At 35.4% G+C, this 16370-nt stretch overlaps 2 protein-coding genes across 2 annotated transcripts; one reads left to right on the top strand and one right to left on the bottom strand.

The window, feature by feature from the left end:
• Positions 1-1859: 1859 nt before the first annotated feature.
• Positions 1860-9619, top strand: LOC110691733 (protein N-lysine methyltransferase METTL21A-like). The gene is made up of 10 exons (XM_021868665.1): positions 1860-2124; positions 3020-3087; positions 4989-5055; positions 6009-6074; positions 7053-7146; positions 7314-7430; positions 7599-7699; positions 8201-8275; positions 8368-8460; positions 8979-9619. The coding sequence occupies exons 2-10, from the start codon at positions 3074-3076 to the stop codon at positions 9270-9272; spliced, it is 921 nt and encodes a 306-aa protein (XP_021724357.1). The 5' UTR covers positions 1860-2124; positions 3020-3073; the 3' UTR covers positions 9273-9619.
• Positions 9620-10943: 1324 nt separating this feature from the next.
• Positions 10944-15778, bottom strand: LOC110691732 (alpha-L-fucosidase 1-like). Its single transcript, XM_021868664.1, is given in 4 exon segments — positions 10944-11914; positions 11916-12165; positions 12747-12983; positions 14309-15778. Coding segments are annotated over 4 exon segments (1638 nt in total). The 5' UTR covers positions 14914-15778; the 3' UTR covers positions 10944-11368.
• Positions 15779-16370: the final 592 nt, after the last annotated feature.

Raw genomic sequence — 16370 nt, 5'->3', positions numbered from 1 at the left:
AAAAGTTGGAGTTAGGAAATTGAATCAGATAAACTCTCCATACCTTTAATAACTGTAATTGGCCCAAATATAAAAATAGGATAAGTAAAGAGTATTTGGGCTTCATTAAATAATGATATTAGGGAAGATTTATTTGGCCTAAATATAATAATAGGATAATTAGGCTTATTATGGTTATGAAGGGGTATATATTGACCCAAAATTTAAAACTTGTTTTATTTAAATTCCATAATTAAAAATAATTTGTCCCAAAAATATATTTAACAGGCCACTGGGACCCTGGAGTAGCGGAGACTGCAGCGTTGTTCTATGGTGTGGAGGTGGTGAATAGGCTGGGTCATAACGCAATTTGGTTGGAAAGTGACTTCTGTCCAATCTATTGTTTCTAAGAGGAAAGGCCATAGTTATTTCTTTGCTTTTGTGGAACACATTTTATGTATTGTTTCTTCCTTTTCTTTCTTCTTCTGTAGTCATGTGTCAAGAAGTGGTAATGCCTTTGCCCACCTAATTGCTAGGTCTTGCCCTTCGGACACTATGGAGCATGTACGTTTTGCACCTTTCCCGGAAAGCTTTTTAACGCTTGCGAGTTTGGATATTAATACATAACTGCTCCCTGCTTTCTTTCAAAAAAAAAAAATAATTAAATATTTTATAAAATAAATAAAATTACAGGGTATAACAGTTACCCACTTACAAAAAGTTTCATCCTCGAATATTGGTACAAAAATCAGAAAAAGCTCATTTAAGGACGAATAAATGTTTGTAAATTTTCTTGATATTTGTAGTTGCTATACTTTTGTAATACTTACTTTCTACCTCATTTATCCCACACAAACTAATGCGTAAAACTGTCATCTCAATAACAAACTTACATCAACTTGTGTGTTAGAAAAAGGAATAAATTTTACACGAGTTAGTGTGCAAATGACTCAAACTATTGTGTAATATACACCTTTTAATACAAACTTACACGAGCTTCGAGGTGACAAAATAAAAAGACACCCTAGTAGCAAATAATGTAAAGTATGGCCATATTAACCCTCTTAGAAAAGCATCTCATAAACGTCGCTTCATAGTGGTTGTAAATGATCGACTGAACGCTAGGGGAGTGATACATTGTTGAAATTCTGTATAAGCTTCAATGAAAACGAAGCTTCTGAATATCAATGGAGGAAGAAAAAGAAACTTTAATGTCACTCTTAATTAAATAGGCTAAATGACTATTGTATCTCCTGGTATACCAACAAATCCAATCAGCCTTATCAACTTGATATCTATTATACTACGTATAATTATAGAGTTAATTTTTCAACACTTCACCATAATCTTCTGAATCCCCAATACTCAAACTCTATGCATTTCACTTATTTATTTATTTTTTTAATAAAAAAAACACCAATAACTGCCTATTCTATTTTTTTTAAGGGACTCCAGTAACTACTCAACATTTCATTTTGTGTTGTTTCCTTCGATGTATGAGGATTTTTCTGTGTGGCTGGCCACACCGTGTGGCCGAGGTTACTCAAGTTAATCGATCAGGGATTACTCGAGTAACCCCTGACCGAGTAACCTCTCGAGTAATTCCTGACCGAACCACTCAAGTAACCCCTCAATTAAACCCTGATCGAATCCCTCAAGTAACTCTTTACCGAACCCCTTAAGTAACCCCTGACCGAACCCTTTAAGTAACACTGACTAAGTAACTCGAGTATTCCCTGATTGAGTGACTCGAATAACTCCTAATCGAGTTACTCAAATAATCACTGCCATATGGTGTGGCCAGCCCCATATAAAAATTTATGTTGGTTTATAATATATCTATATTGCCGTGCATTAACATAGACATACTAGTTTCTCCTAAACCCCTCACCTTTGTGAAATCTCAAATGCAAGAACTAAAAAGTCAAAAAGTGACTCAATTACCATTGGACAACCTTGTTGAATAACCATCTCTAATTGCCGGTAGACAGTCCGGCGGAGTGGTACCCTTTTCAGCCACCAAGTGAGTTCATCCTCTTTCTGCGACACCCAACTTCAGTACCATCACTCAATCAATCAACCAATTGCCCTTTAACTACAACAAACTCTCTCTCTCCTCTCTAACTTCCAATTTTTTATTTCTGGGTATTTCTCTAACTTCATCTTCTATATTGTCAATTCAATTTTAATTTTGGCTCTCAAAGTGCATTCAATTGATAAAAAGTTTGCTTTATATTAAATTTGATTTTGGTTTATTCGATTGAGTTGATTGTAGGACTGAAATTAATTGCTGCAACGTCATGACTTTTTTTTTTTTTGATGATTTGGTAACTGTTAAAATCTGGGATTCTTCTTTTTAAGCTTCATGTGTGGTAAATAGCAGAACTAGTTGCGTTTACTTCTTGTGGTGTTTGCTGATAAATTTCGGATTATCTTTTAAAGATGTAAATTTTGTAATTCTAACTTTTATGGGTATGTTTCTAAATTACCAGGTTTTCCAAACATTTTTGTTACAGCTGAACTTACAGGGTGTTAATTGTAGGTTATAATACAAGTAATTTTTGTGTGAAACGATCGTATTTCAGTAAGGCAGACAATGCTTACTATAGTATTATTTATTTTAATAATCCTGGCAGAAACACTGATAGAAAATATTTCCAGAATTGTATGACATTGAATCTTGTAGCTCGATTTATATTTTCAGCAAACTATTTGTCAAATTAGCTCGATTTATATTATTACTACCCTTGTCTCAAAATATGTATGACTTTGGCATATATATTTTGAGACAAGGGTAGTAATAATAAATAATTTCTGATGAACTATATAGAGTATAGACGCTTTGGTTGTGTAGTCAAATCTCAAATGTATATATTATGTGGGTACAAATGGCTTTTTGGACCTTTTAAGCGCTACTTTATTGGTTATGAAGTTATGAAGCATAGCACATTCCATGAGTGCAAGCAGTCTTCATTCTATCAAAGTTTTATGGTTCCTTATTTACTACTTACGGAGTACTTATTATGGTCTATTGTCACAGGCCTCACAGCAAAAAATTATCTGCGAGCTATTGGATTTTGGAATTGATGCAAGTATGGAGTCTGACAGGTAATTAAGTTATTGTTATAATTAGTGTATGTCTGAATTTTATTTGCAGTGACTTCGCTCTGCAGTCTGCGTGAAGGAGGTATTTAATTGTAAGTAAATGCTAGATATATATGTCATGCTTTCTGATATACCTATAAAGGTGGGCCATAGCATATTTCAGGAGAAATGCTTGACTATGCCTTCATCCGTGCCATGTTACAAAAACTGGATGTACTCATATACTATGAATTCTATTGGGCTGTTGTTTGCTTTTCTTCGGAGTATTGTGCAAAATGAAAATAAATGTAGGAGTTGTTTCCTAGATCCATAAGAGATTGTCTTGTTTCTTTTTATACTAGAACTGTTTGGGACTAAGATTTTTGGATAGAAGATCATCATGCTCAATCAAGAGAAAGGATGTGGATATGATATTTTTATTTGTGTATGGCATATATGCAATTAGATGTAATACATCAAAGCTTGTTTATGACGCGATGCGTGCGATAATTTCAAATTTTACTTATTTAATTATCAAATACAATTTTATCACACGTATACAATAAGAAAAATTGTTAAAGATAAATTAGTATGATTTGTTTTGATTTTATTTTATTCTCGTATGATTGTGTTTATTTTGGGAAGAATGCAATTATGCTATTTTTATTTTTAATAAATTGCATTTTCCTTTTGAGTGTCTTTTTAGAAACTGGTGTGATTTGACTGATTTATTTACTTATTTATTTATTTTGTAAAAGGCTTGTAGGGGCAATTCGGGGAGTTCAAAAGTTGGGCACCAACTTTTCACTCCCCTCCCCCTTGGCTTATATAATAGAGATAATATATTAGCTCAAATGTGTAAGTTCTTAGAGTAGTCACCAACATGAAGCTTCTCTAGACAATCTTCAAGGACCTATGCATTTTCTTCTGGGATTTGATTTTATGTTATTCAGTACCTTAGGTGTCAACTTGAACATGTCATATGTACCATATCTGCTTTTGCGCCATGACAATCTCACTCTTTATTCCTTGCAGCTTCAGAATTTACTTGCCATTCCATATATTTCAGTCTAATCATCTAATGCCATTCACTCTTTTTCCGAAATTTCATTTCTGAAACATAGCTTATTAATTGAATTGATTCAATTGAAAAGTAGTAGACAACCGAGTGTATTTTAGGGAAGTGTATTTTATACTTCGTATTTCTTACCAATCGTTATGTAAAGCATGCTTAGGCTTGCAGTAGGGTTGGCAGGCCCACCCGTAGATACAAGATTTGTCTCCATGCAAATTAGATGTGTTGAAAAAGTAGGTTTCCAATAAATTATATGGATTTTCAAATTACATACAGGTGACATTGCGTCACTTATATTATTAGCCCAAAGGACACGCATATCCAGATAACATGTATTGCAGATAAATATCAGACTGCTACTGAATTTTTTTAACCAACACTATAGGATATCTGTGTCAGGACTTGGGAACAACTGCGTTGTCTTCTGTTATGAAATGCATATATTGTAGTTGATCTGTGTTTCGGCAGAGACCTGATAGATATTTTTTTATGATATATGGAGTACTTTGTTTGGCTTAATGGCTGTATGATCTAATCACGTTGTAAATCATTGCCAAAAGCATTGGAAGAAGTAATGAAGTATCTGAACATCCATTAGATAATCTATTCATTCAGTTCTCTCATTGGCTACATATATGGATGAATTTATTAAAAACTATATGGGAGTGGGTACTGGTGATTTTCACATAGATGCCGATAGATGTGGCTGTACCTGTTTCAAATCTGATCTGTTGCCATTCATACTAGAACTTGAAATGTCAAAAATTGTAGTTAACTAATTGAGTAGAGCTACCATGACAGGTTTCTAACTTAGAATAGCTTCTTACATTGTCTTGATGTACCATTGCAGGTTAAATCTGCCAGACACATCAGTTGTTAAAATAGACTTACTGGGAAATCAATTGCAATTTTCTCAGGTACACTGCCTTTACCTGTCTGGCTTTATAGGCACGCTCCCTCTACCCGCCTACGAATTAACGCTCCAAATATTAATCCTGCTTTTTTGGGGCTCTATGGCTTCACTTTTGTTGGCTCAACAAAAATATTGTGATTGACATTACTACTTTTCGGAAAGTGATGGGTTTTATGATGTGGGTATCATTCTACAAAACTTATTTCAGAGTACTTGGTTGTTCCATTTTACTCAACAAATTACGAAATGTAAATCAATTTGATAGGATTATTTTTATTGTTGATTAGTGCATTAAATGTGCGGAGATAATAGATATTTAAGAGTGTTAGGAAACTCAAATCAAAATTTACGAGAACCAAAAGTGAGATACTTACTATAAAGAGGAGAAGTAGAGCTGTAGAACACCCTCATGCAGCCTGTGTAGAGCATATGTAGTTGTTGCAGTTGTGGTTCACACTGCAGTTGTTTCTAATGCTTTCCTCAAATCTCATTTGAATAAATGTATTCGGGTAATGCTTGTGGAAGAATTTGCATTGGTTTGCCGATGAAGCTTTCTTTTTGGGGTTTGAGCTTGAGCTTTGATTAAAAACACTGCCAGTGGCTTTAAGAAATTAACCTATCCATATAGCTGTAAATTTCTAACACAGAATTTCCTTAGTTTTTTTATTGTGAATTTTAGAGAAGTATTTATTGGGAGAGAGAATTAGAGCATTACAAATTTCCGCTATGCAGAGCTTAAGGGAGCTTTTTTTTGGCTGCTTGGATGAGTTGAAATTTATTTTTCCGAAAATTTAATTGATTTTGTACTTAAGTTTATAAACTTTTACAGATTTTAGCCTTTAATCATTCTGTATAAATTTTTCCACCCTTACCCAAGAATTATATTTCCACTTTCCTGTTTTCCCCTGTCCTTGATAACTCTTGGTAAAACCTTTTTTTTCTCCTTTGCTGTGACAGGATCCAAATTCCAAGCATTTGGGAACTACAGTATGGGATGCATCAATGGTATTTGCCAAGTATCTGGTATATTCTTTTCCTAGGCTTTTATCTTACAAGTTTCATGCAATCTCTGGAAATATTGTGTTTGTTGTCATTGTTGTTGAGACATTTTATTATCTTGAGTTATAAAGTTAGATTGCATAACATAACCACATAGTAAGATTGAACATTTTATTATCTTCTTTGTTTGATGAGCTAATATGTGAGGTTAGGTGAGTACATGAGTTTAGTATGCAGTAAATGCAATTGTTGTATTTTGGTTTCAATTATAATTGTAATATTTTTCTTTGAATTTTGCTCCTTTTTTTTTATATATATATATATATTTTTTTTTTATTTTATTTATTTATTTTTTTTTTTTTTTTGGGGGGGGGGGGGCGTTTGAGTTGACTGTGTCTTGCCACGGACCTACGGATGTCAACTGTGCAGTAGTATGCTGATTTGCTGAATTTTGTCCGTTCTTAAATCTGTCTAGAAATTAACATGGTATAGCAACTTATGACTTGTGTTCATGCTAGGCTTTCACAAATCACATCTATTGACAGTTTGTGAGATGCATTTTGGGGAAAATTCAAGTTTATCTCTGAGGTAAACATGGAAATATATCTCCTCTCACAATATATTGTTTTATTTCTACTTTCAAAATAATAAAAGTGAAATAATAAAGTGGCACAGAAATAAATGCATAAAGTTGTGAGAGGAGATTAACTTGGACAGAGATTAAATGGGGCTCCCTCTGCATTCTGTTTGTATCAATTTTTTAAAGGAAAAGAACGGCAGATTAGGATGATTATACTTGGCTTGTTCTTCTATATGTTTGACTATCACACCTAATAAGAACTTTTGAGTATTGTGTATAAACTCTATTCTTCGCCTTTTTACATTTTATGGAAAAGAATGCCAGTGGACTATTAAATTTCTTATATCTTAGGCATCTAGTAATCTAGTATACTAGTAAATTTTTTGAGATGTTTCCTATTGATAATTCACTCACTTTTTCAGGAAAGGAATAGCAGAAAAGGGAGATTTTGTCCATCTAAACTCAAAGGGAAGCGAGTCATTGAACTTGGAGCAGGTTGTGGAGTAGCTGGCTTTGGTATGTTATACCTGCTCCTTAGATGTCTGTCTTCAGCATATGTTGGAAACCAATGTATTATCACATGTTCAGAGAATAATGGGTCCATCCCAACGTCTTCATTATCTAGAAATTTGATAATGTATCTATTCTTTTTCATCCCTTTAAATTCCTTTTTGGGTAACCAGGGATGGCTATGTTAGGATGTGAAGTGGTCACAACTGATCAGAAAGAAGTTCTGCCTCTGCTACAGCGAAATGTTGAACGTAATACTTCATGGATCATGCAGGCAAATGCCAATGCAGGTAGAGAGCAATATGAAATATGCTCTAAATTTTCACTTTTGCTGTGATATGTTTTTGGATTTTTTTAAAAACCTATTTTTTCTTTATATTTCCTCTACCCTACACTCTTTGTTGGCATCAATGTTCTGTATAATTTTGTATCTAACTTGTGCAAGAGTTGTACTGTAGATTCATTTGGCTCCATCAAGGTTGCGGAATTGGATTGGGGTAATAAGGATCATATACAAGCTGTAAATCCTCCATATGATTATGTGATCGGCACTGATGTGGTATGTATCTTTTCATATTTATTATCCCTTTCGAGGCATCAAGGTATATAAGCTTATGACCAAAAGTAACTGTGGTGGAACATGGTAAAATTAAAACTTGTTGGAGTGCAAAAGTCCAAAAAAAAAAAAGAAAAAAAAAAAGAAGGTTTTTAGGAGTGTAAATCCAAATTTTCTGTCAGTTTTGGAAGGCTTATGTGAACTGATAATACAGTCTATACAGATTACACAGCCACATTACGTTGTGATTCATGAAACAAGGCATGTGCATGTTAATTATATTCTTCTTTACATGGTATAAATCTAGTTGGCCTTTTGTTCTCCTATCTTGATGTATAAAAGGTGACTGTTGGGCCTTCTTTTTTATTTTTATTACTATAGCTTGTCTGTTTGCATATCTGCAAAATAATATGCTAGAGGACTATGGTATAGGACTAGCAACAAATAACAATGTGGTATAGATTAATTTTTGCATGCAATGGTTCTGATGTGTGTGGATATCAGGTTTATGCTGAACATCTTCTTGATCCACTGCTGCAAACGATACATGCTTTGTCAGGACCACGCACTACCATTGTGGTAAAGATGATAAAAAAAACTGTATATTTAGTATTACTATAGCAATTGTTCAGTTCAACTATCAGTTAGCAATTTAAAATTTAACTGGACAGTTGGGTTATGAGATACGTTCTACAAGCGTTCACGAACAAATGCTTCAATTGTGGAAGAGCAACTTTGATGTCAAAACTGTTCCAAGAACCAAGGTACATCACTTTATTTATCCAAAACCAATCACTGTTGACCTAATATCTTGCTTCATGAGGCCCTTGCCTAGCCTAAGGCATGGCAAGGACTAAGGATGGGGGTTAATGTACATAGATAACGTTACCCTCACATTTTAACATAGGTTTTTGTAACCTTGTCCTTGCTAGTTGCAGTTGTCGAACCAATTGTTATCGTTATTCCCTTGATTGGGCTGGCTAGCAAGAAGCCTACTACCTCACTACATTTAGAAAGGATAATTAAAACATTTGATTTTATCCCATCTAATAAAAAGTTTGAAAATTTGGCTTTCAGTAAACATATATGAACTTTTAAACGAAATGATATTTACTATCTTCGAAGATGTATATATACTCCGTATTAAATTTCAAGATCATCAGGTTAAGCACAAGATTAATAAAACTGTAATTGTTTTTTCTAACAGCCTTTTCTTTAAAGTATGCTTTCATTGAATAGTCTTTACATAGATACCCAACTCGGAAACTCTTTTGTTTTGCAGATGGACAGAAAGTATCAGCATCCAAGTATTCAGCTTTATTTAATGGAACCTAAAAATTCTGCTGGAATTACGTTGGCAGTAGATCAAGAGAAAAATCAAGCATCCAAATCTTTAGATAGAGAAAGTAACCAGAGGGAAGGAAAGACTAGCGGGATGGATGAAGTTGAGAGTGAGAAAAACGATAAAGGCTGCTCAGATTCTACAGGAGAGTCAAGCCGAGATTTTACTGACTGGGAAGTGCGAAGATGTGGTGCCATGGCTGCCCGGCTTCTTCGTGATGTTAAAATCAACTAAAAAGTTCCATGGCTTGCTGTCTTTTACTGTTGGTATGTGCTTTCATCAATCCATCATCACCAATTAAGGTATTGCCATGGTATTCCTCTCTCTTTGATCTCCTCGACCCGAACACAATGCAGTTATTTATTAGTCTTTGGCTCTTTGCTATGGAAATATCATGTCTGTCAGAAAATTTAGTACTGTAGTATTAGCAATAGAGGAATAGAGGTAACCTTTTTTTCCTTTTTTTTTTTTTTTTCCCTTCCTTTTCAAGGTTAAGAGATTATTAATGTAATACCCTTCATTTAAGATATAACCAAATTAAGCTCAGCAATGAATAAAGTCTCTTATTGCTTAATTAGCCATCATGGTGTTTTACTTCTTTGCTTGAGCTAGACCTTTTACCAAACTCAATTTGGAGAATCAAAAGGTTTTGTTTACTCCATATCATACAATTTCCAACTATGATTATAACTAGTACTGCGGACGACACCCTAAATATGTTGTAAGAGTTGAATGTTATGTTAATGTATTTAATTATCGTAATTTCGTTGATCACAAGTGATGATAGTAAACACCTGTCGCCCTAAATATGCTGTAAGAGTTGAATGTTAATGTATTTAATTATCGTAATTTCGTTGATCACAAGTTATGATAGTACGTAAACACCATTTATAAATACTTCGTATATGAAAAGCTAGAGCAGATAAAAGACATAGAATTAGGCTGTAGACATAAAGCATCATAAATACACCAGGTTAGGAAGAAGCAAAGCGTGTGCCCAGAAGCTTGCTTGTAGACCTCAAGAACGCAAACCAATTCACTCTCTCTTGTCCTTTGTCTAAGCATCCACAGCGTGATCACCAGGGAAGTAATGGAATTTCAGAGGGTCGGTCATGTGAGAACCATACTTCGCAAGGCTGCGCGCCACCTCATGAACATCATTCTTAAAGGATTCCCATGACAACAAATTTATGTATCATACAACACAAAGCATATTCTACGTATGCCTCATCCATAGAAAATAATACTTCCTTTATTCCTTTATTATTGCAACATGTAGAAGATGCACACTATTTGACGAGCTCATTGGATATAGAAAAATATACAAGAGCGGCCCGTGTCACTGAGAGATGATAATTGAGAAAAGAGATTCCCATCGATTAAGAATTTAAGTACCACAAAGTACTCAGATGTATCAACAACAAAGCCCGGAATTTGGTTCCAACCTCATTTTTCATGTCCCTGGTTCCCTTTTTCTACGCTATGTTTATATAAAATGAGGGGTGCAAGATAGCAATTAACCACACTGACTTGCATCCGAATCGAGCTGTGCTTAATTTGTAAAAACTGAACTTATGGCTAGAATCAATATCCCTACCAAAATCATACTTGTTGGTTGACCCAAGATAGTTTCAAAGAGCAACTCTATCAGTGTGAAGAAATCAGCAAATCTGAAAAAGTGAAGTTACTCAATGAAGACACAGAATATTAACTAAAGATATAAGCAGAGAACCGGAGATGTATCGTTTCTGAACGTAATTTAGAAAAGAGGACCTCTGTCCTCACAATACGAGTATTCTCAACCTTTGAACTGAATGAAATGGAATTGCAGAAAAACAGCAGAACATAGAATTGTAATAAGAATTTCAGAACTAGTTACATTTTTTTTTTTGAGGAAATCAGAACTAGTTACATAATACAGCATTTGCATTAAAAAAAATAAATCTCTGAATCACAAATTTCAACAGTGTACATCGAGCAAACTGTTCATTTCTGTAATCATTTCAAACATACAACAATAATCGCTTGAGTGAGAGTATTCCGCTTTCCACAGGCAATACAGAGTATTGAATAATTGATATACAAATGGTACAAAACATATGTACTATGGATGTTTAGGATAAACACATCGGGATTACGCTTTCTTTTGCCACTCAGAAGAATAAATGAGGCAAAGCTTGATTTAAACTCTCGATCTTTTTATCATTGAGCTTTATACTCCGAGATTGATGGTAAACTATATCAAGGACTGTAATAAAGCAGAGGAAAAAGAGGTGGAATGCATCCCACCAGATTCCCACAGTATTATATGCTCCCATAGTAAGGCTTACCTAAATTTGAGATCTGAGAGACATCTTTCTGTATGGTACAGAATAGAGAGTATCTTTAAACTTACTCAAGAAATTGTTTCCATTTGATGGCAGCTTTTTGGTTGTATGACTAGTATCAGATAAGTTTGTTAGGGTTATATAAGGATCTATATGAACCCCAACAAAGGAAATAAGAGGGTCTCCACGAGCTTTCTCAATCACCAACCTCAAGTACTGAGATTCCACTCTCGGAAATTGTAAAAGTCTTTTGTGTCCAATTGTAGTCCCATCCAAAATTCTCTTCCATTGCCCCTTATCTTTCATAATATCAACATGAAAATATGTGATCCTTTGCCCTAGTTGAATTGGTTCTTGAAGTTGCAAAACATTGAAAGCGATTATATCCTTCAAGTCTATATACAATATCCAATGAGCTTGATTCTTTTCTGGAGCCCAATATGTATAAATATTCTCTTCAAGAACATGGAAGGCACCAAAGCGAGAATCAGCATCTCCTCGTGTACTACTGGCAAACACAATGGCATGCCTAGCCAAGTTATTGGAAAAAAATAGAGCTCCGAAGCTCAGCAAATTCTTGGAGTACTTGTATATCTTCATCAGATATAAGCCCAGAGGAGTTTGGGGGAACATTTAGCAGTAAAAGACAATTTCTGCCTACTGATTTGTAGTAGATGTCAAGTAGAGACAGTGCAGATTTTGGTGATTCAGATGCATGCCAAAACCAACCAGGTCTGATGGAGACATCACATTCAGCAGGTACCCAATCATGCCCCCCTGGGTCTCCTTCCCGTGAATACCTTTTAGATTCAATAATTATAATGGGCAGGTTAGCTTGAGCTGTAATGAATAATCTCAAAAATGCAACGCATTTCCACGGAAGAATGCAATTAAGCTTTTTACACTATTGCACTTTAAAATTATATCCTACAAAGTCACAAAAAGATTGCATTTAATCAATGATTGGTTTCATCTAAGCAATTATATTTCTGTAGCAGAGAAGCAAATAAATCAATATAAGATGTAGGTGAAGTTTGAATCTTATGTGATATGAATGGTTTTCACTCTTCAGACTTTTAGATAACCAAAAACCAGGTCAACAGCTGGAATTAACCCCTCCCTCTTCAATAAGACACACACAAGCGTTTACCAAAAGACGCATGTTTATGTATATCTGTAATGTATATGTACAAGGTGAATTCCATTGTTGCTTTCTCTCATTTTCAGACAGTGAAATACAAAGTAATTCTCCTAGGAATATGAAAATGTGCGCAGTAGGTGTAGACAGAGTGCGTAAACCTGAATCAAAGTAGTCAGAAACTAAATTAAACTTAGCTTTACTCATTTTTAAGGTAATAAGAACAGGGTTTAGTTAACTTACTGGGGATCAGTGCCACCAATTTTCGCAGCGCTCCTATTAAAAGAAGACCAGCAAGTTGATCCAGCAACACCAGCTTCATCTCCAACCCACCGAACATCAGGTCCCGCATCAGAAAAGATTACGGCTTTAGGTTGCAGTTGATGAACTAGATCAAACCAGATGTCAAAGAAATATTCCATATCCTTCCCCCCCTCTCCCTTGGCACCATCCAACCATACCTCCTTGATCTCCCCATATCTGTTTCATCAAGAAGTTGCTTCATTTAACAACACCAGAAATTACTTAGATCCAGAAAGGGGTAAAAACATGCTTTTATCTAAAAAGTTTTAGAGTGTTTAGTGCTAGATAATCAGCCGTCACACCAGAGGTTTTAATTTCAAAGGTAGTGTTACATCCTAATTCATGCAAGCTGGGTACAATGGGAAAGATGTATGAAACAATGTACATTTCCAATAGAGCCAAGGATTAAAAGTCTCAAGCCACTGTACAAATCACTATGAAGTTTCTTTTATGACTTATGAATGTAGTGTTGATCGAACAATTGAGCTTAATAAAACTTCTAAGCACAATGCAGATTGATAGATGGACAATTGTTAGAACAACACACAAGTAAAGCAAAGGATTAAACTCAATAGGCAACATATTACCACAACAACACGAAAGATTAATATTACCTTACCCATTACACTATATGTTCGTTAGCTTCGATATCAAGGGAGATTGAAAATTCATTACAGATTGCTACAACTCGAAAATTGCATAATTCTATTAGATTATCTTTGAAGAGAAGATACAATTCATTATTTTAGCCAGTTGCAAATATTGCTTTAAGTTTTAACCAAACATGATAAAGCAAGGTGCAGTTTGATTGCACTATTTAAGCCATGACAAAGAAGATACAAAATAAGCCTAGTATATACTTCTGCACCAAGAACAATGGCACCAACACGGCAACACCAGCACCACCACCTGGCACCAAGAACAATGGCAAGCCACTACCACTACCACCACCAACACCACCACCACAATAACAACAACAACAACAATCACAACAACAGCCACAACAACAACAACAGCCACAACAACAACAACAACAACCACCACAACCACAGCAACCACCACAACAACAACCACGACCATGACCACGATCACGATCACGACCATGACCACGACCATGACCACGACCACGACCACGACCATGACCACGACCACGACCACGACCACGACCACGACCACGACCACGACCACGACCACGACAACAATAAAACTGAAGAAAACAACAACAACAACAATAACAACAAAACTGAAGAAAACAACGACAACAACAGCAGCAGCAACAACAACAACAACAACAAAACTGAAGAAAAAAATAACAACAGACAACAACAACAGCTGCAGCAGCAACAACAACAACAACAAAACTGAAGAAAAAAATAACATGCATCCTCTATAATTTGTTTCTATAATATAGGTTCTGATTAGCTGTATATCTAAGTTAATCATTACTGTAATATATAATTCCAATAAATTGCTAAAACACCAAGAAATTAAGTAGTTATTACCTAGTTAGCAATTCAGTCATTTGTGCCAAATAAAACTCATTATACTCCAAAGTATTCCCATAACAACTTTCATGGCGATCCCAAGGAGAGAGATACAACCCCAATTGAATCCCACTCTCTTTCGCTGCAACAGCCAAATCATCCACTATATCGCCATTCCCACGTCGCCAATCACTCGATTTCACAGAATAATCAGTGTAATCAGACGGCCAAAGGCAGAACCCATCATGGTGTTTCGCAGTCAAAATGACCCGGGAAAATCCGGCGGATTTAGCGACGGAGACCCACTGTTTAGCGTCGAAATTGGAGGGGAAGAAGATAGATGGGTCGGATTTACCGTCACCCCATTCGGAGTCGGTGAAAGTGTTGGTGCCAAAGTGGAGGAAGATTGCCATTTCTGAGAGCTGCCATGAGAGTTGCTGGGAGGTGGGGATGGGGAGGAGAGGTAATGGTGGAGGGTGAAGGTGGAGGAGAGAGAAAGAAGAGGGGAGAGAGAAAATGAAGAAGAAGAGTGTTAATGGTGAAATGGGTTGGAATTTGAACAGAGTTTTGTTGGATTTATCCATGGCGGAAACCCAGAATGATGAGAGGGAGAATTGGACCATTTAAATCAATAGAGTCTATGGAGACTTTGGAGTTTTTATGTGTTTGACTATTGCGGTACTTTTTACAAAAAAATTTTGATTCTTTTGGCCAGACAAGTAGTGTGTTTATCAAGGAGTGTTTTGGTGTGGCAAATTGGGGGTATATATGTAAAGCTTATGTCTATTATGTAGCAAAATTGGTTTCTTCCGTTAGAACCATTTTACAGAAGTTTCAACAAGAGATAAATGAATGAAGAAGCTCATGAGTCATGACAATCATCTTCGATGGTGAAATACTGAAATTTATGGGGAAGAGAACTAGAGAAGCCTCACAAAACAAACACACAATCTACCTTTATTTTTGGGTCCATATTTAGCATGAGTTTTGTGGCTTTCAAGGGAAGTTTTATAAGGCTATTCTTGCTGAAAAATACTCAGCAATTTTAGAACATTCACACGCACAAAATAGAGGGAGAGAAAGAGAGAGTGAGGGTTCTTTACAAGAAATTCCATTTACGGATTTTTCTGGGAAGCCTTTACATAATTGGTCGTTGCCAAAATTTCCACAGTTGGATCGTGCTCAAAATTTTACAGCTTATTCCTGATATCAAGGGCTTTATTTTGGACGGTTTGATCATCGGTTTAAACTCTAGCTTGGTCAGAATCGTCTCTGAACAGAAGTCTTGTTTTTGGGTGAATTCTATTCTTTTCACTCTCAAATTTCAATCTCTTATTGTTTGTTGTAGTTGGTGGGTTGTGAATCCTTTGTAAATTGAATTGGGATTCTTTTTATCTCAATTTATCAATAAAAGAAGGTAGGGTGGACCCCTTAAACGGTCCCATAGTTTTTATCCTTCACATCAAAGGGGTTTTCCATGTATAATCCTTGTGTGTTGATTGTTATCGTTTCTTCCTCGTATTGTTGGTGTTATTGTTGTTTTGCTACTGCTCTAGCTACTGCTGATTTGATTGTGCTATTTTGGTTGTGTGAGAATTTGGGTTGATTTGATTGAATTGTTGGTTAATTGTCTCGTATGTAAAATTGTGGGTGTCGTAGTGACCCCCTTCCAATTCCTACAACTTGGTATCAGAGTCGGGACTTAATTTGTCACATTATGGAGTCGAGTAGTAGTAGTAGTTCGATGGTTAAATTGACATCAACTAATTATTCAATTTGGAAACCTATGGTAGAAAATTTGTTATATTGTAAAGATTTACATAAACCAATAGAAACAACTACAAAGACAAATGGTAGCACTGTTAAACCAACAAAACCTGTTAAGATGGATGATAAAGATTAGGCTAAGTTGAAAAGGAAGACTTTAGGAACTATTAGACAATGGATCAATATTAGCATATTCAACCATGTGTCACAGGACTCCGACCCATATGATTTGTGGAAGAAATTAAACTTGAAGGTCTTTATGAAAGGAAGACCACACATAACACGTAACACCCCCAAAATTGGAGTCTATGTA

This window comes from Chenopodium quinoa, unplaced genomic scaffold (genome assembly GCF_001683475.1).
Source record: "Chenopodium quinoa cultivar QQ74 unplaced genomic scaffold, ASM168347v1, whole genome shotgun sequence".
Lineage (NCBI taxonomy): Eukaryota > Viridiplantae > Streptophyta > Magnoliopsida > Caryophyllales > Amaranthaceae > Chenopodium > Chenopodium quinoa.
The sequence above is the reverse complement of the archived record's forward strand: the minus strand, read 5'-3'. Positions and strand labels throughout refer to the sequence as shown.